We start from the raw sequence: 15,000 nt of genomic DNA, 5'->3' as shown, positions 1-15,000 counted from the left end.
GTTGTCAAAGTTGGTGATGCCGTAGTTGGGTCCGATCCAATACTCCCGGCACACCGTGCCGTTGGGACACGTCCGGGCCGGCGGCTCCATGCCGCATGGGAAGTCTGCCGCCAGTTCACCTGGGAAAGAACACACACACATATGCGTGTATACGTGTGTTCATATTCACACACACACACACACACACACACACACACACACATACACATATATATATGCAGACAGACACACACGCGCACACACGCACATGCGCACACACACACACATATAAATATGCACACAGACACACACGCACGCACACACACACACACACACACACACACACACACACACACACACACACACACACACACACACACACACACACACATACACACACATAAATATGCACACAGACACACACGTGTTGAGGTGTTTCTTTATATTTAGATTGTGTGGAAACTCCAGGTGCAGGGATTAACCTCCCGAGACGCTGACGTGATGTCATGTTTTACGACTCCTTATTAGACCACAGGGATAGCAGGACTCAGGGACTGCAGGAACCCCTGTGTGACCAGAGGGGGTGCTGTTCCCCACATCCACAGGGGGGGGGTTGATTCCCAGGCAAAGGGTTTTGGATTTGATCCCCAAAGTCAAGATGCCTATCTGCTGTATGTATCTGTATTACCGATAAGTCGCTTTGGCATCTGATACATGACTGATCAATAAAATGTAAAATAACATAAGATAAGAGCGTTCCAAGATAACCCAACATACCATTCCAACATAACACTACACTATATAGCAGAACATAACACAACATACCATTCCAACATAACACTACACTATATAGCACAACATAACACAACATACCATTCCAACATAACACTACACTATATAGCACAACATAACACAACATACCATTCCAACATAACACTACACTATATAGCACAACATAACACAACATACCACTTATTCCAATTACAGAAAATATAGATTGCTTTGTTTGGTTGTTAGCTAAGTACCCCAACTATCCAAACAGATCAATAAACACCAATTCCCTGATCCCTATTACATTAAGTCCCACCCTGATATTATTTATTACTTGGAAGTGCACCAGTGTATCACAGAAGTAACATCTATTTCACTTATTTGTTTTAGTTTCACTTTCAGTTTCCATGCAAGTGTTTGGTGTCCACTTACCAGTGTCTTTGTGGAAACAGGTGTGGTGGAACTTCCCCATGTAGAAGTCCAGGCCGATGATGGCGAACATGAGGATTGCAAAGAAGAGGAGCATGCCGATCTGAAGCAGAGGAACCATGGCCTTCATGATGGACTTCAGGACCACCTGAAGGCCTGAGGGAGAGGGAGGAGAGAGCCGCTCAATATAGCAGTAGTATGGTGATGACAGACCGCATGGCATGCAGTCTGAGCTGCAACCTATTGACAACAAATCAATACGGATATTGATAGGAAAACAGATTAACTCACTGGGGATGCCAGAGACGAGCTTCAGGGGCCGTAGGACCCTCACGGCCCTTAGGGTGCGCAGGTCAAAGTCGGCCCCCACCGTGGCCAGCATCCTAGAGAACCACAAACATCCAGATTTAGGAAAGCGTCATTTATATAAAGTGTATTCATTTAAAGTGTAAATTAAATGAACATAACACCCAGCAAGCAGAAATACGACCAGAGTGCTTAGAATAAAAGACAATAATTCAATAGAGAAATATGAAGTAAAAGTATCAGCAGGTGACATTTCAATAAAAATCGTTGGTAAACAGATACATTTAGAGCCTTGATCAAGGGTAGTAGTGTTGAGACAGACTCCAGATATTTGGTTTGTAACATAGAAGCAGATCACAGATGCATTCTGGTCCTACACCTTTTTGTGCTCTAAAAACAATTTGTCATATTTTGATATCAACGCCATTACTCAAATACAGCCAATAGGGTTCTGATCAATACAGTTCAGATCAACATTGTTCAGATCGATACAGTTTAGCTCAATACAGTTCTGACCAGTTGGAGTACATATGTTTTCATGGATTGTAGGAATACACCAATTTAACCTTTCACCTCAGAGTTGCATGCCTGACTGCTGCATTCCAAGGAATCAATGCATGCGCATGTACATCCCGAGCACATGTTTAGCGCACGTTCAGTGCATGTAAAATAGAAGGAAAATGTACTTTGGTCGTGTAATGTATTCCATAGAAGTTGCATACATTACTAAGAGATAGCACATTTTCTGGGATATGAATTATATCTCAGTGTCTCCTGTATTTCAGCTTTAATGTCGTATCTGTGTTTTTACTGTGTCCGTCATAAACAACCAACAGCCATCTCATTATAGTTATATATATATATATATATAGTATATTATACTTTTAAATATCACACTATTTAAAAGGTGTGATATAAATAAAGTTTATACAACAGTAAGTTCTGACCAAGTATTCTGATTGGACAAGAGGCATTCCATCAGTGCTGGTATAGTGTCTGACAGCACTGGCACGTTTGAGAATACATGCATTTCTCCACTCCACTCTCTCCACTCCACAGGTGTTAAGACTCTTATTTCACTGGTTGCACAATACAACAACACAAAGTAGCACGCTAGTGTTCAGCAACATTTTTATATGTTGCTCGGCAACAGTCCAGTCCAACTCCTGTTGTGGAACTATTTGTGTTGGCAGAGCCAAATAAATGATTACATAAGTAAACAAAAAACAAATGTAATCTGTTGTCACTTATTACTGTTAACTAACAAATGGCGCTTGTGGAAATTTAGTTTAAAAACAATATTACACTTCGAGGTCGTGCAATTATCTTCGGTACTGGACCTGCAGCCTAGTGCCTATGACTGAATCATAGCCGTGCTGAGAGTCAGTATAACAGCACTTCCTCTCGTGGGATATTGCTTAATTATTACATATGTAATAGGAATACGTATAGTGCATGAAGATGCATGTGATTTGTGTGCTCAGCAAGGCACTAGAGATGACCTTGTGAGCGTATCTTACACCTGTCTATAATATATGATACCTTGCACACATGTATACTGTAAACAATACCTTAAACACCTATATACTGTATATGATACTGTATTCACCTGTATACTGTATATGATACCATATTCACCTATATACTGTATTTGATACCATATACCCCATACACTCTATATTATACTTTATTCACCGATATACTGTATATGATACCATATACACTGATATACTGTATGATACTTTATTCACCTATATGCTGTATATGATACCTTATACATCTATACATTGTATATGATACTTTATTCACCTATATACTGGATATGATACCATATTCCTATATTGTATATAATACCATATACCCCTATACACCGTATATTATACTTTATTCACCAATATACTGTATATGATACCATATACACCGATATAATGTACATGATACCATATACCCCTATGCACTGTATATTATACTTTGTTCACCGATATATTGTATATGATACCATATACACCGATACCGGTATATCGTACATGATACCATATACCCCTATACACTGTATATTATATTTTATTCACCGATATATTGCATATGATACCATATACACAATATGCTGTATATGATACCATATATGCAGTTCTTTTCTGCACCTGCCTAGCTCCGCCCACACGAGAAGACAAACGTGGACCCTCTTGGTTACCAACGCTATAGAGCAGAGAGCCAGTCCTGATAGCTCTAGCACACCTGTAGCTTTCTCTATAGCTTCCTGTAGCTTCCTGTTAGCACAACACACCAAGGCAATCTGTCTGGTCTCTGTCCCTGCCAGCCAGAGACAGAAGGGGGTGGGGGGGGGGGGGGTAGAATATGAATGAAGCCCATGTGTGAATATTAATCACGCAAATCACAGACTTCATAAAATTAGGTGAGTCTCTCTCTCTCTCTCTCTCTCTCTCTCTCTCTCTCTCTCTCTCTCTCTCTCTCTCTCTCTCTCTCTCTCTCTCTCTCTCTCTCTCTCTCTCCACGACTCTCACCCATCTGGCTTTTCTCCAACCAGTAACTGATGGAGCAGAGACCTAGCAGCTAACAGCTGATAGCAGTAAGGACATGGCAGCCATGCCATCCATACCTGCACATACCTGTACACACATCACACACAGACACACAAGAAAATGCTAAGGATGTAACGGATGTAAAGGATACTGCATAATGTTTTACAACATTCAATTATAAAATGCAAATGAGACACTTGAAAATAAATATATGCAGGCACACATTCTCCCCAAATCACATGTCTGTCTGTGCATGCAAACACACACACAAACCCGCACCCGCACAAGCAGACACACGCAGACACACAACACAACACTGCACATGCACTCCAACACACATACACATCCATGTTGCGGACCCAAAGACAAGCAGCAAGATGGAAGCGAGAAAGATGATGAGAAGGAGGAGGAGGAAGAGGAGGAGGAGGAGGAGGAGGAGGAAAGGGACAGAGCCAACACACGATTAGGAAATGGAGCAGTCAAAGAAAGACAAGTAATATTTCTGATGAAATTGCTTCAGAAATAAAGCCTGCACAATGCCACAAAGGCAATCAGGTAGAGCTGGGCGATGTGACCATATATTGTATCCATACATGGATATGTTTTTACGTTTACACGTTTCCATAAAGGCCTTTAATACAGCCCATCCCTCTGAGATTTTGTCGTGACAAAGCTCAAATCCTGTCTTTCATGATAACAATGCAAGTAGAGTAATCCAGTTTGGGGATCTTAAATCCAGTTTGGGGAGTTAAACAATGGGGACCTGCACCTGCTTGACTACTGTATCAGCAGATGTTTTTTCAGCCCGGCATTTTGTGTGCGGAAAATCATTCATGCCTAAAAACAATGTGAGGCACCTGGATCCAAATATATAGTGCTGTATAATATGTAATGGGGATATACTGTATGTGGGGGGCAGGATAGGGTAGCAGTGGTTGGGGTGTTGGACTCCCAGCCTAAAGGTTCTGGGTTCGATCCCCCCCATGTCCACAGTCTAGCTTTGGAGCTAAATACCCTCTCACCCCTGCTGCTTAATGAGATGTGTCTAAATTGATTGTATGTCACTTTGGGTAAAAGTGTGTGATAAGTTACTAAATAAATAGTAATACATTTTCCAAAGGAGACACCAAAGTGGAAAATGTGAACCACTATTCCTCTAACAGCTTTCTCTCTTCTGCAATATAGCATTACGACACTGAGCAAGAAACGATCAACCCATTAGATCCATTAAAAGTGAATTTCCCTAAATCTTTTGCTCTCTCCCTCTCTCTGATCAGGGGGATTGGGAAAGAAAGACTGAATGACTTATCCAACCACTCCATCCATCATCCAGCCTGGGAGTGGGATTTGACCCAAGCGGGCCGCAGCTCTGAGGAGTACAATATTCTTCTACTGCTCTGCCGCTACTCCGCATATATGGTGTTGAATATGTGTCTACAAAAATGCTTTGTCATCACGTGTTAGACAGTAAGTAGATTGTGTGTGTGTGTGTGTGTGTGTGTGTGTGTGTGTGTATATGGGTTCTCCTCTCATTCAAAAGACAGTCAATGTAATGTTACAATCAACAGCAATGTGGCACAGAGTTAGATGCAAAACAAATGAAGAGAAATTATTTAACAGCAAACTGAAATATATTCTGAGAGGGAGGGACAGGGGGAGGGAGGGAGGGAGATGGAGAGAGAGACAATTGGAGAGAGACAATTGAGAAACAGAGGGGGGGAGCAGAGAGGGAGGGATGGATGGAGAAGAGAGATAAAGATAGAGAAAAGAGAGAGGGAGGGAGGAGATAGGAAGGGAGGGATGGAGGGAAGGAGAGACAGAGGGAGGAAGAGCAGCCAGGGAGGGACCAAGGGCGTGAGACACATAGAATAGGGAAGATAATGAGCTTAATAATTGTGCTCATTTGTTGGCTCCAAATGAACAGCTGCTCATCTTAGTCAGCAGTACAGTTGTCCTGGTTCATAACGTGTTGCGCCAGTGATCCTGGTTCAACACATGTTACCGCAGTGATCCTGGTTCATCACGTGTTACCGCAGTGATCCTGGTTCATCACATGTTACCGCAGTGATCCTGGTTCATCACGTGTTACCACAGTGATCCTGGTTCATCACGTGTCACAACAGCTCTGCTGCCCTGGCAGCAGAACATCAAATGTTACGCGACTATCAAATGGACTTTCCCCATGGAACACACCACCCTTCCGCTCCCCTCACTGTCAGTTGGCTCTGCTAGTGTAACTAGACCCTCATAAAATGACACACACACACACACACACACACACACACACACACACACACACACACACACACATGTCGACTAACGGAACATTCACACCTTATTTCGTATCCGATCCGTGAGCTCACAGTGAGCTCTGAGTAATGAAGAGGAAGATGAAGTCTACAGGCGATCAATAACACAGATCGATACTGATAGACAGAACGGTGGCTGGCGAGTCACCTCGCTGAGGCAATAGGCTAGAGCCGCTCGACAACGGCGCTCAGAGACCACAGCAACGTCCAAACAGGCTGGAAACAGAGGACGGAAGGGAGTAACGCTTGTGCTTCCACAGCTACCCTGCACTCTGTCCAGTTGTTGTTTTAGAGGAAAATTAGGTCCAGCAAGGCAATACAAACCAATAAAAACACCTGCTGAATCACTCGATGTGATGTCGACTGAAAATAGAGTGGAGAAGATGTGTTTTGATTCAGTCGACTGAAAGGTGTGTAATGGCAGCCTGCTGGCGTACACATTTCTGATGACTGAGAAGAAATGTGCATCTGAAACAATTTGTCCCGCGACAAAATAAATCGAATGGTTGATTTAAAGGGTTCTCCCTTTGAAGCGAGTTGAGAATGAAATGATACACAGGCTCTGCTGGTTGTTCCCTGAGAGAGGGAGAAGCCCGCGAGTAATGTGGTGTTACTGGAGGCCGTAAGGGATGGGTAGGGATGAAGCCAACTGTATAATTTAGACGGTGTCGGGTCGGTCATCAATCACAGTCTCTGTGAATAAGCCGTCAGGAGGCTAGTGCTAATGTTCAGAGAGCATCAGAAAACCCTAATAACCACTAGGCTAGGCCGAGCACCATGTAACGAAATGATATATATATATATATATAAATATATTCGATTCAGGGATATAGTTTAAAAATGATGAACCATTCTGGGAACTTCATGTTCAAGGGCTGGAGCTAACCCCTTCAAAATTGAAAATACATGAACAGAACAGAGTTAATGTCGGAATACGTTTGCTCATGAGCAAGGCTTGGGGGTGTTATGAAATATACATAGCTGTACATGACATGGCTAACGTGTGTCTCCCGTCTGGAGTGGAGTGAAAGAGAAGGCCCCCCCCCCCCACCAACACCACACACACACACACACACACACACACACACACACACACACACACACACACACACACACACACACACACACACGACAACCTACTGTGACAGCCAACACACCACTCAGACCTGTGTGACACGATCCCCCTTCCTGCTCACGGACACACACACACACACACACACACACACCCTACTTGCAATCACAGCCGGTCCGGCTGACTAGACACCTGAGGTCTCTCTGTGTCTACCAATTAGACGGCAGAGAAGACGTATTATTTATATTATGGGGGGATTTTTCCCAAGTGACACAATTTGAAGGACTTGTCATAAGCAGCCATTTTTCCGACAAGTGACAAGTGTATTTGCATATGACTTGTCACTCAAATAATAAAGTGATTTTATTTTGAGAATAGAATATCTGTCCGGACTATTGATGTGCAACGGACGAGTTGTTGGGAGCTCCAATTACATACTTGAACGAAAGACAACCAGCTGGGAATTTAACCAGAACTAGTTCATATTTACTCGGCTTAATACATTGCTCACTGTATCCTTAAGATTTGCAACATTACAAGGCGGGGATTAATGCTTGTTTTTATGCAACTCCCACGTGAAAGTAAATCCAAATATCAGCCCAATGAACAGTACGTAAAACTTGCCTTTAATGTGTCATATGAACAAGATCACATTAACAATGATGTGCCTTGTAATGTTTACAAGCTGACAAGTTTAAATAACAACCATTTTCACCATTTCCCCTCCCTCCAGATAGACACAAAAGGGTTTTATCCCTTTTTCAGCCCAGACTCAGGTCCTATTTACGGACCTGAAAAAAACTTTTCATAGCATATATATCCCCATATATCTGCCCGACTGGTCAAACTGTAGTATTCTGGTCCAGTCATGCCCAATATTTATTGTATCTCTCCATCTTGATCTGTATGGCGCCACAATGTCTCCTACCCTGCACCTCCGCCATCACCTCCCCCCTTCTCTCCTAACCTGCAGCTCCCCCTCTCAGCCTATAACTGGGTTCCACAAGTCACCCCCCTCAATCACCTGCTGCCTCACCCTCCTCCCCGACCACCTCCTCCTCCTCCTCCTCTTCCTCGCCCTTCGTCCACACCTCATGCCAACTCCTCGTCTTCTGCCTCTTTTATCCTCTCCCTTGCCACCTCCCTGTCTTCCCTCACTGCCTTTTCTCTCACCTTCTCTTCCTCCTCACACTCTCCTCCGCTCCTCCAAGGAGAACTATCATTAGTAACAGCCGGCATATGTGTGTGTGTGTGTGTGTGTGTGTGTGTGTCTGTGTCCAATCGAGAGAGTGTCCAATCGAACTGTGTCACTGACTACCAGATATTCAGAGAGCTAAAGAGAGAGGTTGAAAGAGTGCTTGCTAGAGAGAGAGAGAGAGAGAGAGAGAGAGAGAGAGAGAGAGGTGGGGGGAGAGAGAGAGAACAAGGGTGGATAGAGGTGGGGGGGGGGGAGAGAGAGAGAGAGAGAGAGAGCGAGAGGTGGAGAGCGATAGTGTATTCTCCACATGCATATAGAGCAGCTTGTGTCAGCAGTGACAACAGTTTCACTGCAGTGCCGGAGCTTAGCAGGGCTAAGCACAGCTAAGCGGAACGCTGTTCATGGCTACGAATGAACTTCCGTTACAGGTACTTATTGTTCTAAACCACAGGCTAGCACCGGATAATAGAAAAAACTCAAAAGATTAGTGTGCTCAAGAATAACGACTTGATTTCTTATTCAATATTTGATAATTTCAGGTTTTAAAACGCAAGCAAGGATAGGGAATTTCTAAAAGAACGAAATGATATAAGTCAACTTTTTCATCTGCAATAGAGGAAATAAGATAAGCAACAGGAGCACAAAGTCGCATAACATTTCATGTTCAAATACATTATTCATATTTTTCCACTTGATAGAAGTCAACGATACAGTGACAAACAACCCAGATGTTCCTCCAAGCCAAGCTTTCTCTACTGCAACCGTTTCCCCAGCAGTGTGAGCAGGTTAACATTTCTGTTGAATAAGAAAAACAATTCCACGTGGTACCTGTTGTCAAATGTCGTGACACTGTAAAAAAAACAGCCTTGCAGCAAGCACAAGACGAGGGTGCCAAACAAGCCATGCTTCACTTCAGATCGCTTGCTCTACACTGCCTTGAACATGAATGATTATACATCATTATACCGTGATTATACCGTCATTTACATACCGGGCTCTGATACTGGAATTACAAGCGCAACACTCCACGATATTGCAACGGATGCAAGAACTCACTCATTGACATATAGTATATATTTAGTCCCTGAAGACAAATCCACACACACACACACACACACACACACACACACACACACACACACACACACACACACACACACACACACACACACACACACACACACACACACACACACACACACACACACACACACACCCTGTTGCTCTCTGCCGGGATCACACGTGGGGTGGAATAACTATCACCCTGCATCTGAAATAGAATATTGCATGACGCCACTGCGCCGCAAACAAGGACTGGCATACGCCATGGGTGAGCGCAGGTGAGGCGAATCGCAAAAAAGCACACAAAAGCACAAATATAGCCAGAAAAGCTACAATAGACACGTCTACTCTAGACAGAGAAAGCCTAGACAGAAGAAAAAAAAATCGACCAGAAAAGACTAGTCAAAAAAGACTACAAGCAGGAAAGAATCTACCGAAAACGACACCCACCAAAACACTACAACCAGCCAGAACAACAATCTGAAAAATACAACAACCAAAAATGACTGCATCCAGGAAAAACCACAACCAGAACAGACCGGAAATTGTAGTTATCCCAGAATAACTACAACCGGAGAAGACTGAAAAGACAAAATACTTTTTTTCTTCCCAGATACATGAAGGAGTAGGTAGAGATAAGGGCATCTCGTCTCAGGGGAAGCCTACAGGTAGGTTGTCCCCCGTCTTGCACCAACAGGTGGGGACTGAGTCGAGGCCTCCCGGTGATGGATGGGTTTCTGATCCGCAGTGATACAGCGGGTCATCGGTGTGCCAATCAGGACGGCTGAGATATGGGTGAGGACAGCTGGGGGTGGGCGGGGTTGGAAGGTGGAGCAGTGAAGTGACGGGTATTGATGGGAAGGGTGAGCGGGTCTGGGGTCTGGTGGATCTTGCTGTGGTTCGACCTGTGAATGCTGCTTGGTGTGAAAAGGGATGAAAGAAGTGTTACCCACGGCCGTACGGTAGACAGAGCCCGGGCCCTGCCAGCCGCGAGTGAAAGGGGTCACTCAGGTGGGGAAAGAATATTACTTTTGAAAAGTTGGGACTGCTTCTGCCTGCATTGGCCAGGGCACTCTTGAGAAAAAAAGATTTGTAATACGTTTTTCTCTTGTTGGATGAAATAAATGGTTTAGCCACTTTTCATAACCCTGGCAACAGAAGCGTGTTTTAAAAACAATACGTTTCTGTTGGCGGCAACATGCAGTCAACGGCTGATAAGAAAGCAACTCGGTAAACACAGGGAATTAACCATCTCTGTGACATTATGTTGACAGGTAGCTACCCCATTAGACTGCATTGAGTAGTATGTAAGAAATAAAGTTTAGTGTTTGTTTAAAGAATGTCATTTTTTATCACCAAACGAGAAGCTCTGCTTATGGAGTGGAAGCTATTAAGAAATGATGAAGAATAAATATTTGCCTGCCATTTCCACTATCCACCTGAAATGTAGAATATTGTTTTCATTACAGTTTTGTTTGAAAACATAGAGCAGAGGATATTAACCAGAAGCATTGCCATAGAAACACTGATCTCATCAGAAACAAACAGAGGGTGAGAGGGAGAGAGGAGAGAGAGAGATAGAGCAAGAGAGAGAGAGAGCAAGAGAGACAGAGAGAGAGAAACAGAGAGACAGAGAGAGACAGAGAGGCAGTGATATGAGCAAGAAAGAGAGATAGTGAGGGCGAGTGAGTCAAGCACTTTGTTTCTGCAATGTTTTCTTTGTCTTCTCCAGTCTAGACAACGTGCCGGTGTGAAAGACCTTTTAATTCACCTGACAAACGAGCCACTTCTTCTCCACACAAACCACCAGGCTACCGGGAGTCAGTCATCCTGCTACAAGGACTGTAGAGGCTGTCTGCAGGCTGTCGAGTCGAGGCCTGTGGTCCTGATGCTGATCTCATCCTTATCTGCATCCCCTTTCTGACTGGAGGTTGAGGAACTCGTTGGGGTGTTGTGTGGTTGTATGGGATTGTGAATGCGCGTGTGAAATTCCCGTACCCCTGCAGTCTGCTCGAGTCAAGCCCTGAGCCATAGAAACCCACCGTTGGTCTCCATGGCAACCATCCGTTTCCAGAGGGTGGGGGTTGGTGAGAGAGAGGAGGGGTTTGTGTGGGGGGGGGGGGGGGGGTGTTGCATGGATTTCAACTTGATAAAGGACCTTTAATAATGCAGCATATACGAACTTAGTCAATCATGGAGTGTGGATGTGAACAATAAATGTTTTCCTTTGTTTTCCTCACTGCAGATGAGGGAACCGTATTACAACTGATGTGGCACTAGGTTATATATCACCAGGTTATATATCATCAATACAGATATACAGTAGATGGATCAGACTACCGATCTGCTTTGATTATATTGTGCTGATATATCAGCACAATATATACAGTATATTGTGCTGATATATCAGGACAATATAATCAAAGCAGATAGGTAGTATGAACCATTTTCCATCAAAACAAAACAAGCATTTTGACAGCATTCTGCCATACAGCCAGACAGAGAAACAGACAGCCGGACAGATGGACAGACGGACGGAGAGACAGCCAGACAGACGGCAGAAACACAGACAGCAATAAAGATAGATACACACTACTTCCTTAGCTAACTCTGCACCTCCTCCTCCACTTCTCCTACTGCTCCGTCCCTCCTCTCCATCCCTTCTCATCTCCTCCTCTCATCTCCACTCCTCTATCTATCTATCTTCACCCTCCTCTCTCCATCTCTGCAGCCCGTGTATTGTTCAAGAGCTCAGTAGTGTTGCCCTACAATGCATGGGTTATGAGGTTCCCAGGAGCGCCCAGTGAACTTAGGGAACATGCTAAAGAATCACTGTTAGCGCCACCAATAACATTGAGTGGAAAGAGCTCAGGGTCATAGGTCAACCTGCTCTAAACGCATCAGCGATAGACCCAGATCTTAGAGTAAGGTCATACAGTAGCACCACACACACAAACACACAGGGGCACACACAGATGCACATTTGCATGCACATACACATACACATACACACACACACACACACAAACACACACATACACATACAGTACACACACACATGCACATAACACAAAAAGAGAGCTTTTTTTGGTACAATCAAATATAACTCTTTTTGTGCAAGAAAAGAAAAAACAAGAAACAGCAATATAATGGGCTTAGCAAGGGAAGAAAACAAAAAAAAAAACTATTTTAAATATCAGAGTATTTTAAATTATTTAAAGTATTTAAAATTCACATGGTTGAATTGGATCGCTCCCAGAATATCGCTAACTCAAAATTAATGAGCAGGCATCACCACCATATATGGAGAACCAGCTTGTTCCTGATGTTTCCTCAGAACAACACGACTAGCTCGATCTGGGAAACACATTAGAGTGTAACTCAAAGGGCCCCTATCTTGCACCCAGCGCAATTGACTTTCTACACCAACACATGTATCGTTGCTAGTTTGCACCCGGCGCAAAGCTGATTTTCCACTGCAGCAAACTCGCGCCACTACACTTGCGCCTGGAGAGGCGTGTCGGTGAAAAGCAGAGGCGTGTTCAGGCGCAAATTATACTTGGTGCTATTTTACTGATCTAAAAATTGCGCCACTGCAATTTCGCACTGACCGGTTGGTTAAATGATTTGGGAAAAAACAGCTGATTCAGCGGTAAGAAGTTGTACTTTTAAATCAATGCATCTGCAAACACCGTACAGCAAACACATATTTTCTTGACACAGACATCGTGTACAAGCCCATAACTTTTAGGATTGATGAGTATTTCAGCGTGAGAAAACATAGTTTTACCGCGAGTGAGTGTTTAAAAGAATTAATGAATGCGGGTGACGCTTGCATGCGTGTGTGTGCGCACTCATCTGTTTAAACACACACAAACTAAACACGTAACGCATAATACAGTCCATGGCGATGTATATTAACGGGGGGACACATGCATATTATGAACACAAGTCGATAACGATAATGTATACAATACTGGTAACAAACAATGTTTGTTAATGTATTGCCGCATATCATTAAATAGAAATTTACATGACGACTCAGTGTTTCTGAAGTTGGAGAAGAAAACGCTATTCCATGTGTGAATTAGGCCTATTATTAGGCCTATTATTTGGCCATAAGCTGAGCCATTTGAAGTTTGAAATTCATGTGGTCATGCATCTGTCTCAGCGGAGACTGCAAACGCGCTGTCAAAATATCAACTCGTCAAGTCAAATGCGCTGGCTCTTAAAGGGGATTGGAGATGGAACTCTCATTGGTTTATTGCACGTTACGCCCAAAACACAACTACGGGTTTCAGACCAACCCATTTAAGATTTGCGTCGGGCGCAAGAGTCATTTATCCGCCGTTAAAATTGCAACAGCGCCAGAGATCCGCCCACAAATCTACTTGCGCTTTGCGTTTCATACTTGCGTTACAGACCGTTAAAATAGGGCCCAAACTGTCTGTCTGTCTTTCTGTCTCTCCAGCCGTCTGAATATCTCTGTCTGTCTATCCGTCTGTCTGTTTGCCCGTCTGTCTATCTCTCTGGCGGTCAAGCTGACTGACTGTCTGAATGTCTGTCTGTTTATCAATCTGACTGACTGTATGGGTGGGAAATAAGCATTTCAGCAGTTCTAAGATCTGCCCCCTGATCCATTCTCTTTATTCCACTGATTCATTTGATTAGCTTGGCCTCCATGGCCATTTTCATCATGACCCCGCCCACATGTCTAACCTTCACACATTTGGGCCCCTCCCACATGCTAAACATGCTCTCATTATGACTCCGCCCTCATGCTATACATGCTCACATGTGGACCACACCCCACATGCTAAAAACACAAATCCATATACGCACACACACCCAGACACAAACACAAACACACACACACACACACACACACACACACACACACACACACACACACACAGGGTAACACAAAGGTTTTGTTTCATCAGTAATGTGTGTGCGTGTGTGTGTGTATTACTGTCCTGTGGCTATGTTATAGATGATTTAACTTCATTTAGGAGTTTCCCTGACTCAGTAATGCCTGACGCTAGAAGCACATCGATATCGGAACCATAATGTAAATCCATTAGTTTATGAGAGCCCTAAAAGAGGAGATTCAAATGCTCCCTTCATGGGATAACGTCGAGATGGCTGGGCATAACAGTGTCATTAGGAACCGTTATGAAGTTTAAGATATAAATACTTCTAGGATAATGTATGTAATGTGTAATAAGGGGAATAGAGCTTCTGCATCTGGTCCTCCTCCCTCTCTCATTACCCATCCAACTGCTCTAATTCATCATTACTCAGACCTCATCAATCATTCATCTGTTTCCT

The 15,000-nt window shown here is 43.6% G+C and overlaps 1 protein-coding gene across 1 annotated transcript in view; it reads right to left on the bottom strand.

The window, feature by feature from the left end:
* The window catches only part of cacna1ba (calcium channel, voltage-dependent, N type, alpha 1B subunit, a), a gene marked incomplete at both ends in the record, with an annotated part of 87,336 nt that overhangs the window by 62,991 nt on the left and 9,345 nt on the right, over positions 1-15,000 (bottom strand). The window contains 3 exons of the mRNA XM_084468162.1: positions 1-119; positions 1,183-1,335; positions 1,471-1,562. The exon at positions 1-119 is cut by the window's left edge and continues 69 nt beyond it. Coding sequence (XP_084324288.1) covers positions 1-119; positions 1,183-1,335; positions 1,471-1,562 — 364 coding nt within the window. The remainder of the gene's footprint in view (positions 120-1,182; positions 1,336-1,470; positions 1,563-15,000) is intronic.

The sequence above is a fragment of the Micromesistius poutassou genome, assembly GCF_964030765.1.
Source record: "Micromesistius poutassou genome assembly, chromosome: 5".
Lineage (NCBI taxonomy): Eukaryota > Metazoa > Chordata > Actinopteri > Gadiformes > Gadidae > Micromesistius > Micromesistius poutassou.
The sequence above is the reverse complement of the archived record's forward strand: the minus strand, read 5'-3'. Positions and strand labels throughout refer to the sequence as shown.